The sequence below is a fragment of the Miniopterus schreibersii genome (genome assembly GCF_964146895.1).
Source record: "Miniopterus schreibersii genome assembly, chromosome: 1".
Taxonomy (NCBI): domain Eukaryota; kingdom Metazoa; phylum Chordata; class Mammalia; order Chiroptera; family Miniopteridae; genus Miniopterus; species Miniopterus schreibersii.
The window spans coordinates 105,852,664-105,873,919 of NC_138101.1; the positions used below are offsets into that span (position 1 = coordinate 105,852,664).

Genomic DNA, 21,256 nt, shown 5'->3' on the forward strand with positions numbered 1-21,256 from the left:
GAGCCTACTTGTTATCCTGCAGAGCCTATGTACCTGGCACCATCTTAGGCTTTGATACACACATTAACTCAGCTTGTCTTCAAAACAACCTGATTAAACTTACCATTCTACAAATGAGGATACTAAGGGTGCCTTAAATTTAAATAGCTTATAATGTCTGAGTTGGAACTTGAACTTTAATCTGTCAGATTCCCAATTCTGCACTATTTCCACATATAAAAATGTAGAAACAAGAGTAGGGATACCATGTAACTCTGATAGACCTAGGCAAAGTTAAAAGAACTAGTAGAGAGGATTATGTCTAGAAAATGAGCATAGAAGGCAAAAGCAAAAAACCTATTCAATACAGCACAATGGTAAAAAATGAAATCAGAAAGCAACAGGAAACAAGCATTCCTTTCAAAAAAATAACTTTTCGTTAAAGCATCTTACTTTTCATAAAAGATTTCTCCAAATATTTTTATGTGGCTGCATAAATTATAAATACCATATTGATATAGGCTGGGGCAAGAGTGGGATCACAGTTGTTCATAATACAATGATTAATAAATAATAATATAAGAATAAACTCTGTGTTTTCACATACTCACAACTATAAACCTACTTTTGCTCAACCCTGTATATACATCATACCTACTGATGAACTTTTAAGCTATTTCTCATTTTTATTGTTATAGGCTCAGCCCAAACACATCATGTCTGATGACTCCAGCTGAAAAACCACTCAAATTTGACTACTAGCAGTGTGGGTACCGTTCATTTAGCACTTACCCTACACTACTTACTTTGTTCTGTAGTTATCTGTGTTCTTAGGCTAACTTTCCAAGGAGCGTATAAGCTAACAGTGGGCAGAACCTGTCACCCAATACTATGGCTAGTTCACCATAAGTATACAAATCTCTACTGAATTAAGGAATAAAAGAGCCACATCAAAAAATAAACAGCCCAGCCAGGCATGGCTCAGCGGTTGAGCGTCGACCTAGGATCCAGGTGATTGGGGTTCAATTCCCAGTCAGGGCACATGCCCGGGTTGCGGGCTCGATCCCCAGTCGGGGGTGTGCAGGAGGCAGCCAATCAATGACTCTCTCATTACTGATGTTTCTATCTCTCTCTCTCCCCCTCTCCTTTCCTCTCTCTGAAATCAATAAAGATATATTTACAAAAAAGAAAAACAAACAAACAACAAAAGTTAAAAGTCTAAAAGGTTATAAAGAAAAAGCAATTTAAGATTAACTATGAGAAAGAAAGGGAGTCATCAAAAACTATGACAAGTGTGTTGCGTAACTGAAAAGGACAGGAAGATGAAGTTGTCAATAATAATACAAAAAGGAGTATGTGGCAAGGGCTTCAGAGGAAAGGAATTCAGTCATGTCTAGTATGGACTGATAATGAGCTATATTGGACTTATTACAATGACAAATGAAGACAAGCAATTAATCAATGGAAGAAAAGACGGCGTCAAAAAGCAAAATGGAAACCATTTTTGGCTTGGCCCTGAGGACTCCACAAACATAACTTGCAACCAAACCCAGAGCTATGTCTTTAGAAGGTGTCAGGTATTTTCTTGTGCTCTCTGAATATAGATGTCTCATTCATTCATTTGACAAATATACACTAAGAACCAACTATGTTCTAAATTCTGTAAGGAAAGCAGAGAGAGAAAAAAATTTCTAAGAGGAATTACTGACATTAAAGGTCAGCAAGAGAAAGATAAGAGAATGTAAAATAAATGAAAGGCAGGCGATTGTCTCTTATTCTTCTCTTTCCTCGTACTTTAATACAAATATTGGGAAATCCTGGATGAATATACTGCCTCAATACTTGACTGACTTAGCCCAAAGGGCCTGGTTCTGTATTAAACTGGCCTTTGGTCACTGGGAGAGAAAAGCATTTCCCTTAGAAAAGATAAATAGTGCTTCCCAAATTTCTTTATCTTTCAAATATGTGTTAAGACTGGAGGCTGGCAGTCTTCCCCTTGTCATTTTGCTGCCAGCCTTTGGCACAGAGGCCTCTTAGCCAGGATAACTTATAACAAACCCATTGTTGTACAACCCTCAGTGTCATTTATTTATTGTAAAACGAATCTTTTTCCTGCACTTAGCAAGCTAAAGGGCACCTTAAGGTCAAATTGCAAATGTTTTAGTGCCAGACTCAACGGGCTTCCTGAGGTGCCTGAAAATATCTGGGACCTTCTTTTCAACTCTCAAATTCTAGGCCCTGGTAATCAGTTAACTTCTTGGGCTCCAGCAGCAGCACCAAAATTTTCAAGTCTATTGGAAAGATAAAGTACAGCCAAGGAGGTTAAGAAGTCATAGCAGGACCATGAAAACTTGGCAAAAAATAATTCTGTGACCTCAGTTGGAGGGTTCACTGTCGCACTGAATAGACCATACACAAACCTGTACCCTTAGTAAACCTGAAGTAGTTTCTCTCTCCTCCCTGAGACTGATGTTCCATTCATCTACTTGAAAATATTCTAAGTGGTCAGTTGAATGACCAAAGCCATAGAAACTATTTTTTATAACTGCCCCCCACACGAAGAGATTAGAATCTGCTTGTGCCAAATCTCTCATCAATGTTGGATTAGGTAACTAGAACCAACAAATCCCTCAACAATTCATTACTAACCTTGAAAGAATACTTAAATGCCAGAATTGAAGAGGAATTACTATATTCCTATAGTTTTATCAGTCTACTAGTCTCAACATCAATGTACACATACCAGAGGAAATTCTATTTATAGATTTCTAATAAGAAATCTAAATCTAAGTGAGTAAAACACTGATACTCTACATTACAACTGTGGTGGGAAGAAACCAACCTATTTCTTTGGAATCCTTCCAATGCTACATAAGTACCAAATACGTCAATCTCTGGCAGACCTTTCTACTCATCTTACAGGGCCACTGAACAGATAAATAGATGTAATTCTATCTTCTATCACAAACCAATTCTGAACCACATTTCATGATCAAATTCCCAGGCCACAGATATTTCCCACACAATCTGGATTCAAAAAAAGTTCTCTGAAAGAGAATAACATGTTTCTTCCCATGATCTCTTTATTTTATTTACATGGCAGTTAATCTAGGAAAAGGGAATGGACCAATTAGCAAAAGCAGAAGCAGCATCACCCAGGGTATTCTTTTGAAAGTGACTGCACTTTCTAACCTACCAAAGTAAATAGTTAAAGATCATATAAATTACTTTTTTGAAGTCAAATGCAGTCTTTCAAGAGAGTTGCTATGATCGTTAGTAATGAAAAAAAATTGAAAAAACTGATAGTCTTACCAACATCCAGCAATCACATTCCTAGATATTTACACAACATATCTGAAAACTTCTATCCACATAAAACCTGTACACAAATGTTTATGGCAGCTTTATTCATAATCACCACAAGCTGGAAGCAACCAAGATATCCTTTAAGAGGCAAATGGATAAACAAACATCTATACAATAAAGTATTATTCAGCAATAAAAGAAAATGAGCTATCAAGCCACAAAAAGAAATGGAAGGATCTTACATGCATACTATTAAGTGAAAGAAGACAGTTTGAAAAGGCTAGATACTGTATGATTTTAATTATGTTATAATCTCGGGTGGGAGGAACTGGATGAAAAAAGTGAAGGGATTAAGAAGTACAAATTGATAGTTACAAAATAGCCATGGAGACGTAAAGTACAGCATAGGGAATATAGTTTATAATATTGCAATAACTATATATGGTGCCAGGTGGACACTGAAAATATCATGGGAACACTTTGTAAAGTATATGATTGTCTAAACACTACGCTGTACACCTGAAACTAAAATAATACTGACTGTAAACGGTAATTGAAAAATAAAAATTTTTTAAAAATTATGTGATATTCTGGAAAAGGCAAAACTACAGAGATTGGTAAAAAGATGAGTTGTTGCTGGGACAGGAAGAAGTAGTCAGGAATGAGAGGTTGTGGAAGGAAAAGGAGAAGGACAGAACAGGTGAAATGGGATTCTCCATGAAACTGTAACAACGGACACAAGACACTTTATTTGTTCAAATCCATAGAACTGAAGAAAGCAGAGTGAGCTTTCATGTACACAATTTTTAAAAAATCACTGAAGAGGTTGGAGGATCTCAGGATGGAATGCAAAATGTGACAGAATCTGTCACAAACATATGGAACAAGTCAATGAAGGGGCTGGGGATACAGATTAGTAATTCTGATACTGCTATACATGTATACTGGAATTGAATAATTTAAGTCAATGGATGGCAGATGGTAGAAGACAGGTATCCCACTGTTGAAGTTACAGATAAGAAAAGGAGGCTAGAATGATCCACATGCTAATAGATTAAAATTGCAGATATTAATATAAACTCATGTTTAGCCTCATACAGTACAGAAGTTACATATGGAAATACTTATAGGTATGTGTATACACACTGGTTAAGTATGCACATGTATTTCACTGCTCTGTCAGCTTAAGGACAATACCCAGTAGCAGTGAACATGCCTAGTGCCCAGATCATGGTTTGAAATACCATTCTCCAATAAAAGACAACAGGGCTCCTTAGAGACATGGCTGATTCTAGGGCTGGGGAAGGAAACACAGAAGATAAACCTGGAGCCTCTTATAGTGCTAGAAAATAAAGAACTACTGGTAAAAAACCAGTTTGTTTATTTGTTGTTGGTTTTTGTTTCCCAAGGGCCAAAGCTAAAATGATGAGCACTAAAATAAAAAAATAAAGCAGTATTGAATTTAGTCCATGCTGATAAAAATACATGATTGACTAAATAAATACATGGGGGAGAAATCTCTGGTGCAGAAGAATTCCAAATAATTTATGTAGATACTCTGCATAACTCCTCACTCTTTAGGTGTGGGCTATATACAGTGACTTCCTTACAGAGAGCACAGCTTGTAAAAGGGGGAAAAGAAGTCACTTTACAGAAGAAACCTCACACACACTACCTCAGCCAGGTAATCAAGGTCAACATCAAAAGTCATAAACCATTTTGATAGTATGTAATGAAAATAATGCTTTATCTCTGTGGTCTTCCTCCCCAAAACACATAACCCCAGTCTAATCGTGAAAAAAACATCAAATAGCAAATGAGGGATATTCTACAAGATATCTGACCAGTATTTATCAAAACTATCTAGGTCATCAAAAACAATGAAAGTCTGAGAAACCATCAGAGCCAAGAAGAGACATGGCTACTAAATGTAATGTGGTATGCTGGATAGGAACCTGTAACAAGGACATTAAGAAAAAAACTAAGGCGCCCTGGCGGATATGGCTCAGTGGTTAGAGCACTGGCCTGTGCACCTAAGGGTCACAGGTTCGATTCCTGGTCAAGGGCACATACCTGGGTTGTAGGTCCAATCCCTGGCCTGGTCGGGGTGCATGTGGGAGGCAACCAATCTATGTGTGTCTCTTGCATCAACGTTTCACTCTCTCTCTTCATCCCTCCCTCCTTTTTACTCTCTAAAAAATCAACAGAAAAAAACCCTTGGGTGAGGATTAACAACAACAAAAAAACTAAAAGAAAAGAAAGAAAAAAACTAAGGCAATCTGAATAATATAGACTTTAATTAATAATAATGTATTAACACTGGTTAATTAATTGTAACAAATGCACCATATTAATGTAAGAAGTTAATGACTGAGAAAATATGTAGAAAAAATAATATATAATGGTTAATAAAGATGATCTCCAAGTGTATGAGATTATAAACTGCTTGAGTATTTAAACTTTTAACAAACGAGTAAATATTTTTGGTAAAGAAAAAAAGGTCTGATTTTGTTTGTTTTTTTAAAGAGAGAATAATACAACAAAGTAACAAAGGTTAAACTCTAAATGGAAAGACTCATTTTCTATCCAAGTATTCTACAGTTTTTGAAAGGACACAGAAGTAACAATTCAATTTCAGTCTCAGGTTTTCAATCATTGTCAATTCAGACAGTTACTTAAGAAGCACTAAGAGCCTTGGCCAGTATGGCTGTGGTTAGAGCGCCAGCCCATGCACTAAAGGGTGAAGGGTTCGATTCTGGGTCAAAGGCAGGTACCTGAGTTGCAGGTTTGATCCCTGGCCCCGGTTGGGGCACATACTGGAGGCAACCAATCGATGTGTCTCTTTCACATCTATGTGTCTCTCTCTCCCACCTCCCTTCCCTCCTTCCCTTCCACTCTATCTAAAATCAATGAAAAAATATCCTCAGGTTAGGATTAACAACAACAACAAAAAAGCACTGAAGTACCTTGAAATACATATTTTCTTAATTTTCAAAATTTCAGTAGTTTATTCACAGAATCAGGTATTTTCAAAACTTAAAAATGATGACCCGATACTGGTGTCACACAGATTCTAGTGAATCTGTTACAATTCACTATTATATAACAGATTCACATTATTTTAGTGAATATGTTATACAGCAAATCAGATTTTAGTGAATTAACTATGGTTCTATAATGAGCCAATAGCATTCAACAATTTGTTAGTACTAAACAAAAGTGGACATCAACACATCCTAGTGTACACTCTCTGGATGTGCCAGTAGGGACAGTGAATACAGCAAATTAAAAATTGTCGGTCTGTCAGAAACTAAGATCACAGAGATTTCTACACAAGTCACTTCGTCTTCTCTAATTGAGGCTGGGAGCCAAATCACAAGAAGAAGTTATTTAAGAATCCCCTGGAACAGCCCAAGTGCAGGTTCAACTCAGACATTACTATGACCATCAGTCACCAGATTAAAAACGGTATCACTTCTGTCTACATGAACTCTAGACAGATTTTTTCTTGAAGAAAGGGAAGTGGTGGGAAAAGGCAGGGAACTGGTGTGAGTCTCTAACAGCTTATTACTTTTCCCTTAATATCTTATAGCTCTGGAATAAGAGAACCGTGCTATATTTTTGTGAAGATCTGCCAGCATCCTTTTGTATTAGGGTAATAAAGGACTTGTTTAAAGAATAGCAGTGGATAAGAACTTATAGCCCTCAAACATCAGGTTAAGAAGAAATATCAACTTGCTCCAACTTACAAGAGTTGTGCCGACGACGGAAACTTTTGGACTGACTCAAGGTCTCCATGTGCCTGTCCACATAGCTCTTGGAGCACTGCTGCTGCTGGGGGGAAACGGCAGCATCCTGGCTCTTCACATCTGTCCTCTTAGGGATGTTCTGAGGGGCACTGCTGGAAGAGGTTGGCTTCTTGACCAACCTGCCTGTGCCATTCTGATTGATACCCACTTGGTACCCAACACCAGAGGGGCCTAAGTCTGTCTGATGAAGGTCTCCAAAATGTTGGTTTTCTCCAGGACCTGGTATCTCCAGAATTTTTAACTCCATAATGTCACCTGCCCTGAAATACACAAAAGAATCCAATTCTCAAAACTATAATAGTGGTAACAGTGATGAAACTGGAATCAATAGCAACCAGCTACACCTTTGCAGGGCTGTATTTCAATGAGTTATCAAAGGCAAAAACTAGGAAAGGTGGTAGAGCACTTAAAGACAAGACTAAGCCACCAACATTCAACTGACACAGAACTGGACTTTAAAAAGCCCTAGTGTTAATCACAAAACTATCATTAGTATCTTAGATTTCCAGAATGCTTAATAGCTTTTTTTCATTCATTCACTCACTTGCTCATTCAGTAGGCATGTACACAGTACTTACTATGTGGCAAGCCCTGCAATGGGAATGGGGTATATAGAGATGAAAAGCAATACATGCCACAAAGAACTCACAGTCTGATCAGCAGAAAAGACAAGTAGACAATCAAAAGTGTTAAATACTATTGACAGAAGTGTGCGTAGGAGACCAGAGAACCCAAAAGGAAAATATGGACATTAGTCTGGCAGAGATGGATGAAACACATACACTAAATCTGGGTGGGGATGGAAAATACATGTTGGCCAAGCAGGAGAGGCATCTCAGGCCAAGGCTCAGAGACTAAGAAAATGTGGCCCATTTGATGAACTGCAAATGTTATGGTGTGACTAAAGGGAAGGATGCTTGTGGAGGGCCATTAGGAGGTAAGGCCTGTGAAGGTAATCAGGGGCCAGTCATAATCACATTGGATTTTTCTTTTTTTTTAAATATATCTTTATTGATTTCAGAGAGAGGAAGGGAGAGGGAGAGAGAGAGATAGAAACATCAATGATGAGAGAACCACTGATAGGCTGCAGCCCACAACCCGGGCATGTGCCCTGACCAGGAATCGAACCCTGATCGCCTGTATCCTAGGTCGATGCTCAACCGCTGAGCCACACCCGGCCGGGCCACATTGGATTTTTCTGGTCGCTGTAGGTAGAGAAACTAGAAGCAGGAGCACCAGTCAGGAGACCACATAAGAATAAGGGGATAAACAGGGCAAGTGACAATGAAAAACGAGAAAGGAATGTGGAACCATGAGACATTTGGAATCCACAGAATTTGGTGATAGGAGGATCAAAGAGAAAGAAGAATTAATTATGATTCTTAAGTTTCCAATTTGAGTGAAAGGTGTTATTAGTCACCTATTAAGGGTAGATTTTTGAGGGGGGGAAATCTGCAGGTAACATGAGTTCAGCTTTGAAAATCTTTTTTTTTAATGTTTTTATTGATTTGAGAAAGAGAGAGAGAAACATTGATTGGTTGCCTCCCACATGTACCCTGACCGGGGATCAAACCTGCATCTTAGGTATGTGCCCTCATCAGGAATCAAACCAGTGACCCTTTGGTGCACGGAATGATGTTCAACCAATGGAGCCACACCAGCCAGGGCAGCTTTGAAAATCTTAAATTGAAGATTTAAGGATATCCACCTTGAAATGACCAGTAGACAATTAACATAAAGTGTCTGGAGCTCAGAAAATGGTTCTAAATTAAATATTTGGTATAGGCAAACAGAGAAGTCATCAATAATAACAATGGTCAGTTTATAAATATTCTCATGGGGACAAATGACATGATATATGCAAATCATTAAGTCTAGTAATTAGTTATTAAGAATACAATAAATGTTTATTACTACTACTAAAAAAATATTTGGGGTCTCATTAATGTATAAGAGGGTACACATGAGATTATCTAGAGAGTACAGAATGAGAAAAGAATCAAAGATAGAAATTTGAGTAACCCAATCTTAAAAAGTGAGAAAAAGAACCTGGAAAAAAAGAGATATACAGGAATGGAGGAAAACATGGAAAGAAAACCCAAAGTGGTGACAGAAAAACTTAAAAAAGAAGACATTTCAAAAGTTAGGGAGCATTTAGATAGATTATAATTGAAACACTGCCACTGAATCTGGCAGTTAGGTTATCTGAAACCCTGGCAAGAGCTAGTTCAGCAAAATGGTAAAGTTAGAAAAAAGATAAGGGGGGCTAAGGAGCAACTAGAGAATGAAGCCACAAAGGGAATGAAGGCAGACTATTTTACTCTGAAAAGAACTGTGGGTGTAAAGAGAAGTAAATGATAGTTGCAAATGTAAGTTGTATGTGAGATGGGGGAGTGTCTGTACTACAGGGAATGTTAAAATGCAGAGGAAAGATAGTATAAATGTTGAAACTAGAGACACAAAAAAGATGGATAAGGGCCCAGCCGGGTGTGGCTCAGCAGTTGAGCATCAACCTAGGATCCAGGAGATTGCAGTTCAACTCCTGGTCAGGGCACATGCCCGGGTTGCGGGCTTGAACCCTAGTCAGAGACAGCCGATCAATGACTCTATCACTGATGTTTCTCTCTCTCCCCCTCTCCCTTCCTCTCTCTGAAATCAATAAAGATATATTTAAAAAAAAAAAAAAAAAAAGATGGATAGGGTTTCAATGGAGATAGAAAAGGATAGCATATAAAGCATACATGTTAAGGTGAGTCCTGAACACAAAGGATATTTTTTTCTACTGAGACTTCAGAGGAGGTAAAAAATAAGATTGGGCCCGGCCGGGCATGGCTCAGCAGTTAAGCATCAACCTAGGATCCAGGCGATCAGGGTTCGATTCCCAGTCAGGGCACATGCCCGGGTTGTGGGCAGCAGCCGATCAATGACTCTCTCATCATTGATGTTTCTATCTCTCTCTCTCCCTCTCCTTTCCTCTCTCTGAAATCAATAAAGATATATTAAAAAATAATAATAATAAGATTGGATACATGTACAGAAAAGGTTATGTGTGGATATTGTTCAGAAAGTTAAGGAAGCTCTTGCCTGACAGTTTTTTGGTTTTTTTTTAACAGAAGTTTGCCGCACTGGTGAAAAGAGGGATGTGAAGACAACTGAACTTCAGATATGCAAACACTAAGAAAAACACATCCCTGTAACTAAGGACCTTAACTACTGACTACAATGTGCTTCCGGAGATAAATTATGATATAGGGCTACAACGAGAGCTACAGTTATGCAGGGGAAAATCATAAACAACCTTAGATTAAGAAAGCACAGTGATACAAAATCTGAAACCATAAAAGAAAACAGAAAGGTTATTCTGAATTTGACTCATTTAAATAATGTAATACTACTGCGTGCTTGGTAGAGAGAAGAAAAATGTTTCACAATCCCTGAACCATTAGCTGAAAGCTAATTATAACAGTTACTGAAACAGCAGCAGGACTACAAGATCAAAGATTGCAAAATCTCATCTCTGACAAGAAGACTCTACTGAAAAGCAGCCCTACACAAGAGAATATTGGCAATCTGGCCTAGGTTCAAGCTCCACAGACCACCAGATTAGATTTGGAAGAATCAGTCAGGACACTTACCTGAAGGTGACTTCTGGCACAAGGCACTTCACTCCATTGTGGAAAGGCCGGGTGAGAGAAATGGTCTGGCTGACCTGATCCACTGCTGAAACTCTTCCCTGATAGACACCCAAGCTATCCCCACAGTTGATGGACACAATACTGCCTAGCCAATCCGTAGCCATGTTTCGGATGTGAGACCACTGTGGAGAGAAGAAACCAGGCAGTGTACTTTGAGAAACAAACAAATCTTTTTTTTTTTTTTTTTTAAATATATCTTTATTGATTTCAGAGAGGAAAGGAGAGGGAGAGAGAAAGACAGAAACATCAATGATGAGAGAGTCATTGATCGAGCCCATGACCTGGGCATGTGCCCTGACCGGGAATCGAACCCCGATCGCTTAGATCCTAGGTCAACACTCAACCGCTGAGCCACACCCGGCAGGGCAGAAACAAACAAATCTTTAATTAAATTCAGTAAAGAATTATGCCAGGCTCTGTATCACATGTTGCTTAATAATACATATTCTGTCACATCCTTAATTGATGTAATAAAACATAAAAAATGAAACTATTTTTCAAAAGGAGTATTTATATTAATGAAAAAGCAGTATCATTTAATATGTATACATAAAGATCTTATAGTTGCTTTGAAGCACATGTACTGGATAAAGATACATATTTACTCAGACATCAAATGACACAAAATATAGGTTTATAACCTATATTTTAATATATCTGCCATCAGAATGCTTTTAAAAAGAATATATTATAAAGAAATAACATACAAAAAATAATATTGGTAATGTCAGAGAAGCTCATATCAGATTAACCCTCTGTGATAATGATAAATTCTGGACAATTTTTTTTTTTTAAAGCTGCCGAAGGTATTACAGAACACTACATCTAACAACTACAGAATATACATTCTTTTTAAGTCTACATGGAATGCTCACCAATGTATGCTGGGCCTTAAACTAGTATCGATTCATTTCAAAGGACTGAAATCAGACAGTATATTTTTGGTCCGCAACAAAATTCAATTTGAAATTGATAATAAGATATCTCAAATATTTAGAAATTAAGAAAGACATTTCTAAATAACCTATGAGTTGAGGAAGAAATCAAAAAGGAAAGTTAGAAAATAATTCAAACTCAGTGATAATGAAAATACAACATTTGTGGGATAAACTTAAAACAGGACTCAAAGGGAAAATTAGAGCTTTAAGAAATTATATTTAGAAAAGGAGAAAAGTTCAAAACCAATGACTTAAGAAGCTAGGAAAAAAAGAGCAAATTAATCCTAAGTAATTAGAAAGGAAATAAAAAGCAAAAATCAATGAAATAGGAAACAATTCAGAAAAATAAACAAAACCAAAAATTAGTTATTTGAAAACAATAGTTTATAAATCTTTAACTAGATTAATCAAGAAAAAAAGATAAAACACATATTGTAATAAGAGAAATGAAAAAGGGGCCCAACCGGCATGGCTCAGAGGTTGAGCATCACGACCTATGATCCAGGAGATCATGGTTCAATTCCCAGTCAGGTCACAGGCCCAGGTTGTCGGTTTGATCCCCAGTGGGGGGCATGCAGGAGGCAGCCAAACAATGACTCTCTTATCATTGATGTTTTTATCTCTCTCTCCCCCTCTCCCTTCCTCTCTCTGAAATCAATAAAGAAATATTTGGGGGGGGAGGGAAGAAATTAATAAGGGGACATCACAGGCATTAAAGAGATAACTTTATGCCAGTAAATCTGACAACTTACATGAAATAAATCTTTGAAACACACAAGTTACCAAAACTGATACAAGAAGAAAGAAAATCCAAGTAGTTTTATATCCATTTTAAAAACTGAATCCATCAAGAAAATGAGAAGACAAGCTATACACTGAGAGAAAATATTTGCAAAAAACAAACCTGATAAAGGATTGTTATCCAAAGTATATAAAGACTTCAAACTCAACAACAGAAAATGAACACTCTGATTTAAAAATTGGGCAAAATATCTGAACAGACACCTCAGCAAAGAAGATATATAGATAGCAAATAAGCAAATGACAAGTTGCTCCACATCATACGTCATTAGGGAAATGCAAATTAAAACAACAATGAGATCCTACTATATACCTACCAGAATGGCCAAAATCCAAAACACTGACATCATCAAATGCTGGCAAGGATATGGACCAACATGAATTCTCATTCATTGCTGATGAGAATGCAAAATGGTACAGCTACTTTGGAAGACAGTTTGGTAGTTTCCTACAATACTAAATATACTCTTACCATATGGTCCAGCAATCAACACTCCTTGGTATTTACCCAAATGAGCTGAAAACCTATGTCCACACAAAAACCTGAGCACAGATGTTTTAAAAGCCTTATCTATAACTGCCAAAATCTGGAAGCAACCAAAAGGTCCTTCATGTAAGTGAACAGACAAAAAAACCGTGGTATACCTAGGTAATGGAATATTATTCAGTCCTAAAAAGAAATGAGTTAAACCACAAAAAGACACCGAAGAACTTAAATGGATATTACTAAGTAAAAGAAGCCAATCTAAAAAGACTACGTACTCTATAATTCCAAATATATGATATTCCGGACAAGGCAAAGCTATGGAGACAGTAAGAAGATCAGCAGGTGGCAGGGGCTTTGTGGGGAGGCAGGGAGGTATGAACAGGTAGAGCAGAAGGATTTTTAGGGCAGTGAAACTATACTGTATGATACTATAATGGTGGATACATTTGTCAAAACCCATTGCCCTAGCCAGTGGCTTAGTAGTTAGAGCATCGGCCCACGGACTGAAGGGTCTCAGGTTCAATTCCAGTCAAGGGCACATACCTCAGTTGCAGGGGGTGCGTGCAGGAGGCAACCAATTGATGTGTCTCTCTCACATTGATGTTTCTCTCTCCCTTCCACTCTCTCTAACAAGCAATGGAAAACATATCATCAGGTGAGGATTTTTAAAGAACCAAAAACCCACAGAAGTACATGAAGAATGAACCCTAATGTAAACTATGGACTTTGGGTGATAAGGATGTGTTAATGTAGGTTTGTTGACTATGAGAAATGTACCACTGTGATGGAAGATATTGATGGTTGGGGAGGCTATGCCTTAGTGGGGGCTGGGGGTATATGGAAAGTCTCTGTGCTTCCTGTTCAATTTTACTATGATCCTAAAACTGTTCTAAATGATAAAGTGTATTTACAAAAGAAAATAATTGATTGAATCTTTAATTTAAAATCTTTACACAAAACTCCAGGCTTAGATGGCTTCACCAGTGAAATTTTACCAAACATGTAAAGAAGAAATAATGCCAATCTTTTTCAAACTTTCCGAAAATACAGAATGAAACACTTCCCAACTCATTCAACAAGTCCTGCATAACCCTGATATGAAAGCCTGACAAAGGCATTAAAGAAAAAAAAAAATCAATGTCCTAGCCCAGCTAGTGTAGCTCAGTTGGTTGAGCATCATCCCATGCACCAGGAGGTAGACGGTTTGATTCCCAGTCAGGGCACAAGCCCAGGTTGTGAGCTCGATCCCTAGTAGGGGGTGTGCAGGAGGCAGCCAATCCATGCTGTTTTCTCATCGATGTTTCTATCTCTCACTCCCTCTCCCTTCCTCTCTCTGAAATCAATAAAGATATATTTTAAAAATAATAAAATAAAATATATCTTTATTGACTTAAGAGGGAGTCGGGGAGAGAGCGCTGAAACATCAATGACGAGTCATCACTGATCAGCTGCCTCCTGCACGCTCCTGACTGGGGATAGAGCTGCAACCTGGGCATGTGCCCTGACCAGGAATCGAACTGCCACCTCCTGGATCCTAGGTCGATGCTCAACTGCTGAGTCACGCCCGGCTGAGCAATAAAGATATATTTTTTAAAAACACAAAAACCAGAGTTTGTTCTTGTGTTATTATTTATTAATTATTGTATTATTTTCCATACAAACAACTGTAAACCTACTTTTGCCCATCTCTCTATATAAAAAGAATTATATACCATAACTAAGGGATTTAGTTCAAGAATGCAATGCTGTTTCAATATTATAAAACAAATCAATATAATCTACCATACTTATAGGCTAAAGAAGAAAAACCACATGATCATAGCAATTGATTGCAGAAAAAGCATTTGACAAAGTTCAACACACGTAAATGATAAACACTCAGAAAAATAATTTTATCAATTTGATAAAGACCAGCTATAAAAAACTTACAGATAACACTACACTTATGGTGAAAATCGGCATGCTTTCCTCCTAAAATCAGGAACTAGATGAGAGTGTCTACTCTCACCAATACTGTTCAACATAGTACTAGAACTTCTTATAATAACGCAAGCAAAGGAAATAAAAAGCACACTGATTGGAAAGGAAAAATAAAACTGTTCTTATTTGCAAATGACATGATTGTCAACAGAGAAAATCGCAAAGATTTACATAACAAATTCTTAGAATAAGTGAATTCAGTAAGGTCACAGATACAAGACAAACATACAAAGTCCATCTTATTTAATTTTATTTAATTTTTTATTTTTTTAATCCTCACCTGAGAATATTTTTCCATTGCTTTTTCAGAAAAAGAGGAAGGGGGAGAAAGAGAGAAACATCGATGTGAGAGAGACACAATGACTGGTTGCCTCCTGCACATGCCCCAATCAGGGCCAGGACAGAGCCTACAACCGAGACAGTGCCCTTGGCCAGAATTGAACCTGGGACCCTTCAGTCCACAGGCTGATGCTCTAACCACTGAGACAAACCAGCTAGGGCCATCTTATTTTATTATATTAGTAATAAACCAATGAACACTGAAATTTAAAATGCAATACCATTTACAATTACTCAAAAAATGAAATACGAGGTAGAAATCTAACAAAACATTTACAGTATTTATATGCTGAAACTATACAATGCATATAAAAAAATCAAAGTTATAAATGGAGAGACATACCATGTTCATGGATTAAAAGACTCAACATATGTCAATTCTTCCCAAATTAGTATAAAGGATTAATGCAATCCCTATCAAAATCCCAGCAAGATTTTCTGTTACTATAAAGATTACATATGGAAAGGCAAAGGAACAAAAATAGTTAAATCAATTTTGACAGGAAAATAGGAGGAATCAGTCTAGCAATCAAGACGGGAATTTGTGGGAGGATAATCAATGGAATAAAATAGAAAACCCAAAAATAGACCGAAGCACACAAATACACCAAACTCCTTTTTGAGAAAGTGAAAAGTAATCCAAAGGAGGCAACATAGCTTTTACAACAAATGGTACTGGAGCACATGGATATCCATCAATAAAAATGAACCTTGCCCAGCTGGGCATGGCTCAGCGGTGGAGCATCGACCTAGGATCCAGGAGATCGGGGTTCGATTCCCGGTCAGGGCACATGCCCGGGTTGTGGGCTGTAGCCGATCAATGACTCTCTCATCATTGATGTTTCTGTCTCTCTCTCTCCCCCTCTCCCTTCCTCTCTCTCTGAAATCAATAAAGATATATATATTAAAAAAATGAACCTTGACCTAAGTCTCATAACTTTAATAAACATTTACTCAAAATGGATCTTGTATTTAAATGTAAAATATCAAACTATAAGACCTTTAGGAAAAAGATAAGAGAAATCTTCAGGGAGGCAAAGAGTTCTAAGACTCAACACCAGAAGCATGATCCATAAAAAGAGAAACTGATCATTTGGATTTTCTTTTTTTAATTGATTTCAGAGAGAGGGAGAGGAGACAGAATCATCAATGAAAAACACTGATTGGCTGCCTCCTACATGCTCCTAATGGAGATGAAGCCTGCAACCTGGGCATGTAACCTGACCAGGACCGAACCAACAACCTCCTGGTGGGTGGGATGACACTTAACCAAATGAGTCACACCAGCTGGGCTCAAGTGGATTTCTTGAAGACTAAAAACTTTTTCTCTGCAAAAGACTTTGTTAGAAGAATAAAAAACACAAGTTACAGACTGAGAGAAAATATCTGCAAACTACGTATCTGACAAAGACAAAGGGTTAGCATCTACAAGATATTTAAAAACTCTCAGAACCCAATAGTAAAAACAAAACCAAAAAACAATCCAATAAAAAATGGGCATGAAAAGACATTTCAACAAAGACATACAAAATGGCACATGAAGCCCTGGCAAGGTTGCTCAGCTGGTTGGAACACTATCCTGTGCACCAAAAGGTTTCAGATTCAATTCCCAGTCGGGGCACGTATGAGAGGCAACCAATTGATGTTTCTCTCTCCCTCTCTCTCCCTGCCCTCTCTCTAAAGTCAATAAACATATCATCAGGTGAGGATTAAAAAAAAAAAAAGGCACATGAAAAAATGTTCGACATCATTAACCATTAGGGAAATGCAAATTAGAACTATAATTCGGTATCACTGCACACCCATCAGAATGCTAAAATAAAAAACACTGACAACACCAAGTTCTGGCAAGGATGTGGAAAAACTGGATTACTCATACATTATTGATGGGAATATTAAACACCTTGCTGACTGGCTATTTTGAGCCAGAACTCACCCGTGCAGCTGGCTACTTTTCCAATTTTTAAAAACTCCACATTGTTTTCAGATCTTAAAATTACTTAAATTAATGTAAGTGCAGGCACGAGTTATCTGTGACCGGTCAGCAAGGTGTTAAATAGCGCAGCCATTCTGGAAAACAATTTGGCGATTTATAAAAAATCTAAACATGAGACTTCTACATGCCCCAGAAAATGCACTACTGGTCATTTATCTCAGAGGAAGAATGATTTAAGTGTACACAAAAACTTTTACATGAATGTTTTTATCGGGTTTACTCCTAATAACCCCAAAGTGGAAACAACTCAGATGACCTTCAACAAATGAATGGTTAAACAAACTGTACATCCATACCATGGAGACAAAGTGAAAAAAGGCAACTCCAAAAGGTTACATTCTGTATGATTTCATCTGTACAACACTCTTGAAATGACAAACTATAGAAATGGAGAAGAGATTAGTGGTTGCCAGGGGTTAGGGAAGGGGTGGACGCAGGAGGGAAACAGGTATGGCTATAAAAGGGCAACATGAGGGATCTTTGTGGTAATGAAAATCTTTTGTGTCTTAACCATATCAATGTCAACATTCTGGCAGTGATATTATGCTATACTTTTAAAAGACGTTACCTATGGGGAAAACCAGGTAGGATACATGGAATCTCTCTGTATTGTTTCTTACAAGTGCATATGCATCTGCAATTATCTCAAATAAGTAGTTTAATTTTAAAAACACAGTCTTCTACCGTGTTAAAATAAGAAAATCACGTATGACCATATCATATCAACAAATGCAGAAAGATCACTTGATAAAATTCAGTCTCCATTCATGATATCAAAAAAAGGCTGGCTTTTACAAACAGTTATAGTTAACATCATATTAATAGTGAAATAATAAATCCTTTCCCCCTAAGACTGGGGAAAGGCAAGGATATCCACTCTCACCACTTCTACACTTCTATTCAAAACTATTCTGTAGGGCCCAGACAGTGCAATAAAACAAGAACTGAAAAGCACAAATACTGGAAATGTAGAAGCAAAACTGTCTTTATTTGTAAACTATACTGTTGATTGTGTATACAGAAAACCCCAAGGAATGTACCAAAAAAAAAAAAAATCCTACTAGAACTAATAAGTGAATTTAGCAAAGTCACAGGATACATGCTCAACATGGACAACTATATTCTACAGAATAGCCACAAACTGAAAATGAAAGTTAAAAAAATACTATTTGTAATAGTATTAAAAAACATAAAATACTTAGGAATAAATCTAACAAAAAATGTGTAGGATCTCCAGTAGAAAGACTGCTGAGAAAAAAAATTTTTAATATCTAAATAAATGGAGAGATGTACCACATTCATGGCTTAAAGAGCTTAATGTTGTCAATTCTCCCCAAATGGATAAAACACACATATTAATAAAAATCCCAGCTGGCCTTTTTGGAGAAACTGAAAAACTGGTTCTAAAATGCATATGGAAATGCAAAATAGGAAAGTCAAAACAATTATGAAAAAGAAAAGTTAGATGTTTCACTACCTTATATCAAGATTTACTATAAAACGGTAGAAATTAGCATGGTATTGCTGCAAGAACAGACAAACAATGAAACAGAACAGAGTCCAGGAATAGACCCACACACATACACATACAGTCAATTGATTTCTGATCAAGGTACCAAGATAAATCAATGGAGAAATCAAAGTATTTTTCAATAAATGGTGCTAGAACAACTGGATGGATATATTTGAGAAAAAAATAACCTATTCCTATCCCACACCAGATACAGTTGGTTGGAGCATTGTCCTGTACACCAAAACATTGAGGGTTTGATTCCCAGTCAGGGCACATACCTAGGCTGAGAGTTCAATCCTTGGTCAGGGCACATACAGGAGGCAACTGATCAATGTTTCTCTGCTTCAGCTTCTCTCTCTCTCAAAAAATCAATAAAAATACATCCTCAGGGAGGATTAAAAAAAAAAGTCAGTTTCTTAATACAAAGGCATATTTTCTATGTTGTACATACTACACTGAATTCACATATCACAGTTTTCTTCTCATTGGACATTCAGATAATTCAATTTTTCACAATTATAATTAATGCAGCAATGATCAATTTCATTTGGTGCTTCTTAAATTATTGTCTTAGGATAGAGCCTCAATCAGTTAAAAGGTAAAATCACCCTTTTGTCAGATTACAATGTACCAGAGCAGAAAACTATTTTTTTCTCTAGATAGGTTTAGATAGTCATACATTTAAAATAATGGTACTATAATAAAATATTTTAAAAGGTATTCCATAGCCCCACCAGCATGGCTCAGTGGTTGAGCGTCAACCTATGAACCAGTAGGGCATGCCGGGGTTTCAGGCTTGATCCCCAGTAGGGGGCATGCAGGAGGCAGCTCATCAATGACTCTCCTCATTAATGTTCATTAATGTTTCTTTCTTTCTCTCTCTCTCTCTCTCTTTCCCTCTCTCTCACTCTCTCCCCCTTCTTCTCTCTGAGATCAATAAAAACACTTAAAAAATAAATAAAATAAAGTAAAATAAAATAAAATGGTATTCTACATAATATTGCCCCATCCCTAAATCACTCCATTGGAGGCTACCTCCCAGGCAGTGAAGCACTTCAAGAAAACTTTCAGATTTATGATGGCAAAAAGATGGGCCTGCCTTCTATTATAATCACCACAAAACAATGAAAGAAAAAAGAAAAGGTAAGCCATAGTCAAGGAGAAAATATTCACAACAGAAATATCTGATGAAGGACTTGTATCAAAATATACAAGGAAAGCTTACAAATCAGCAATAAGAAAACAACACATTTTTTAAAGCAGGCAAAAGTTCTTGAATGGCCAATAAACATATGAAAAGCTGTTCAACATCACTAATTATCAAGCAAATGCAAATTAAAACACCAGACGACCCAAATGTCCATAATGGATGAATGGATAAACAAAATGTGGTATATACATACAATGTAATAACATCAGTCTTAAAAAGGAAGTTCTGATATATGTTACGGCATATATAAACCTTGAAGACATTATATAAGTGGAATAAGCCAGACACAAAAGGAAAAATTTAATATGATTCCACTTATATAAGGTTCCTAGAGTAGTCAAACTCAGAGAGACAGAAAGTAGAATGGTGACTGCCAGGGGCTGGCAGAGGAAGGAATGGGGAGTTACTGTTTAATGGGAACAGGGTTTCAGTTTGGGACAATGAAAAAGTTCTGAAGATGGATGGTGGTGATGGTTGCACATGTGAATGTGCTCAATGTCCTGAACTGTAACAGTTAAATATGGTTAAAATGGTAAATTTTACATATATTTTACAATTTAAAAATTATCAAATCAGGGGGAAAAACACAGTAAGATACCATTTTGTAGCCACTACAATTGTTAAAAATGAAAAGCACTGACAGGTAATACTAAATGTGTGTGACAATGTGGAGCAACTGGGACTTTCTTACAATGTTGATAAGGTAAAATGATAGATACAACCACTTTGGAAAACAGCTTAGCAGTTTCTTATAATATGAAACACACACCCATGACCCAAAATTTCATTCCTAGGATCTACCCAAGAGAAATGAACACATATATTCACAAAAAGACTTGTAAATGAATGTACATTCGGGGTAGGCAAAAGTAGGTTTACAGTTTTGAATACATCAAACAGTTTAGTCTTAAACAATTAATTATTGTACTATTTATTTGTATTACAACTGTAAGCCTAGTTGTAAATCACTATCTCATGATTGCATAAGTCCCCTAACTGGTCTCTCTGCTTCCACTCCTGCCCCTCCTATTCTTTCTCTACACAGCAACCAGAGCAAATTTTCAAATGTAAATCAGTTGTCATGACCCTGCTTAACAACTGTACTAGTAATCAAGACCACCTTCCTTTCCATGGACTGTTGTCTCTACGTGATCTCATTTCTGCTAACCTCAGTTTCATCTCTTATCACTCTCTCCCCACTGT

General features: G+C 37.0%; 1 protein-coding gene across 4 annotated transcripts in view; it reads right to left on the reverse strand.

Annotated features, from left to right (window-relative positions):
* EDC3 (enhancer of mRNA decapping 3) overlaps positions 1 to 21,256 on the reverse strand; it is a 53,034-nt gene that overhangs the window by 24,054 nt on the left and 7,724 nt on the right. For 3 of the 4 annotated variants that reach the window (XM_081138608.1, XM_081138609.1, XM_081138610.1), the window contains 2 exons: positions 10,730 to 10,911; positions 7,035 to 7,354 (listed from right to left, as the gene is read on the reverse strand). In XM_081138608.1, the coding sequence (XP_080994734.1) occupies positions 7,035 to 7,354; positions 10,730 to 10,893 (484 nt within the window). In that variant the 5' untranslated portion in view covers positions 10,894 to 10,911. The remainder of the gene's footprint in view (positions 1 to 7,034; positions 7,355 to 10,729; positions 10,912 to 21,256) is intronic. The other variant, XM_081138611.1, reaches the window with a different exon arrangement.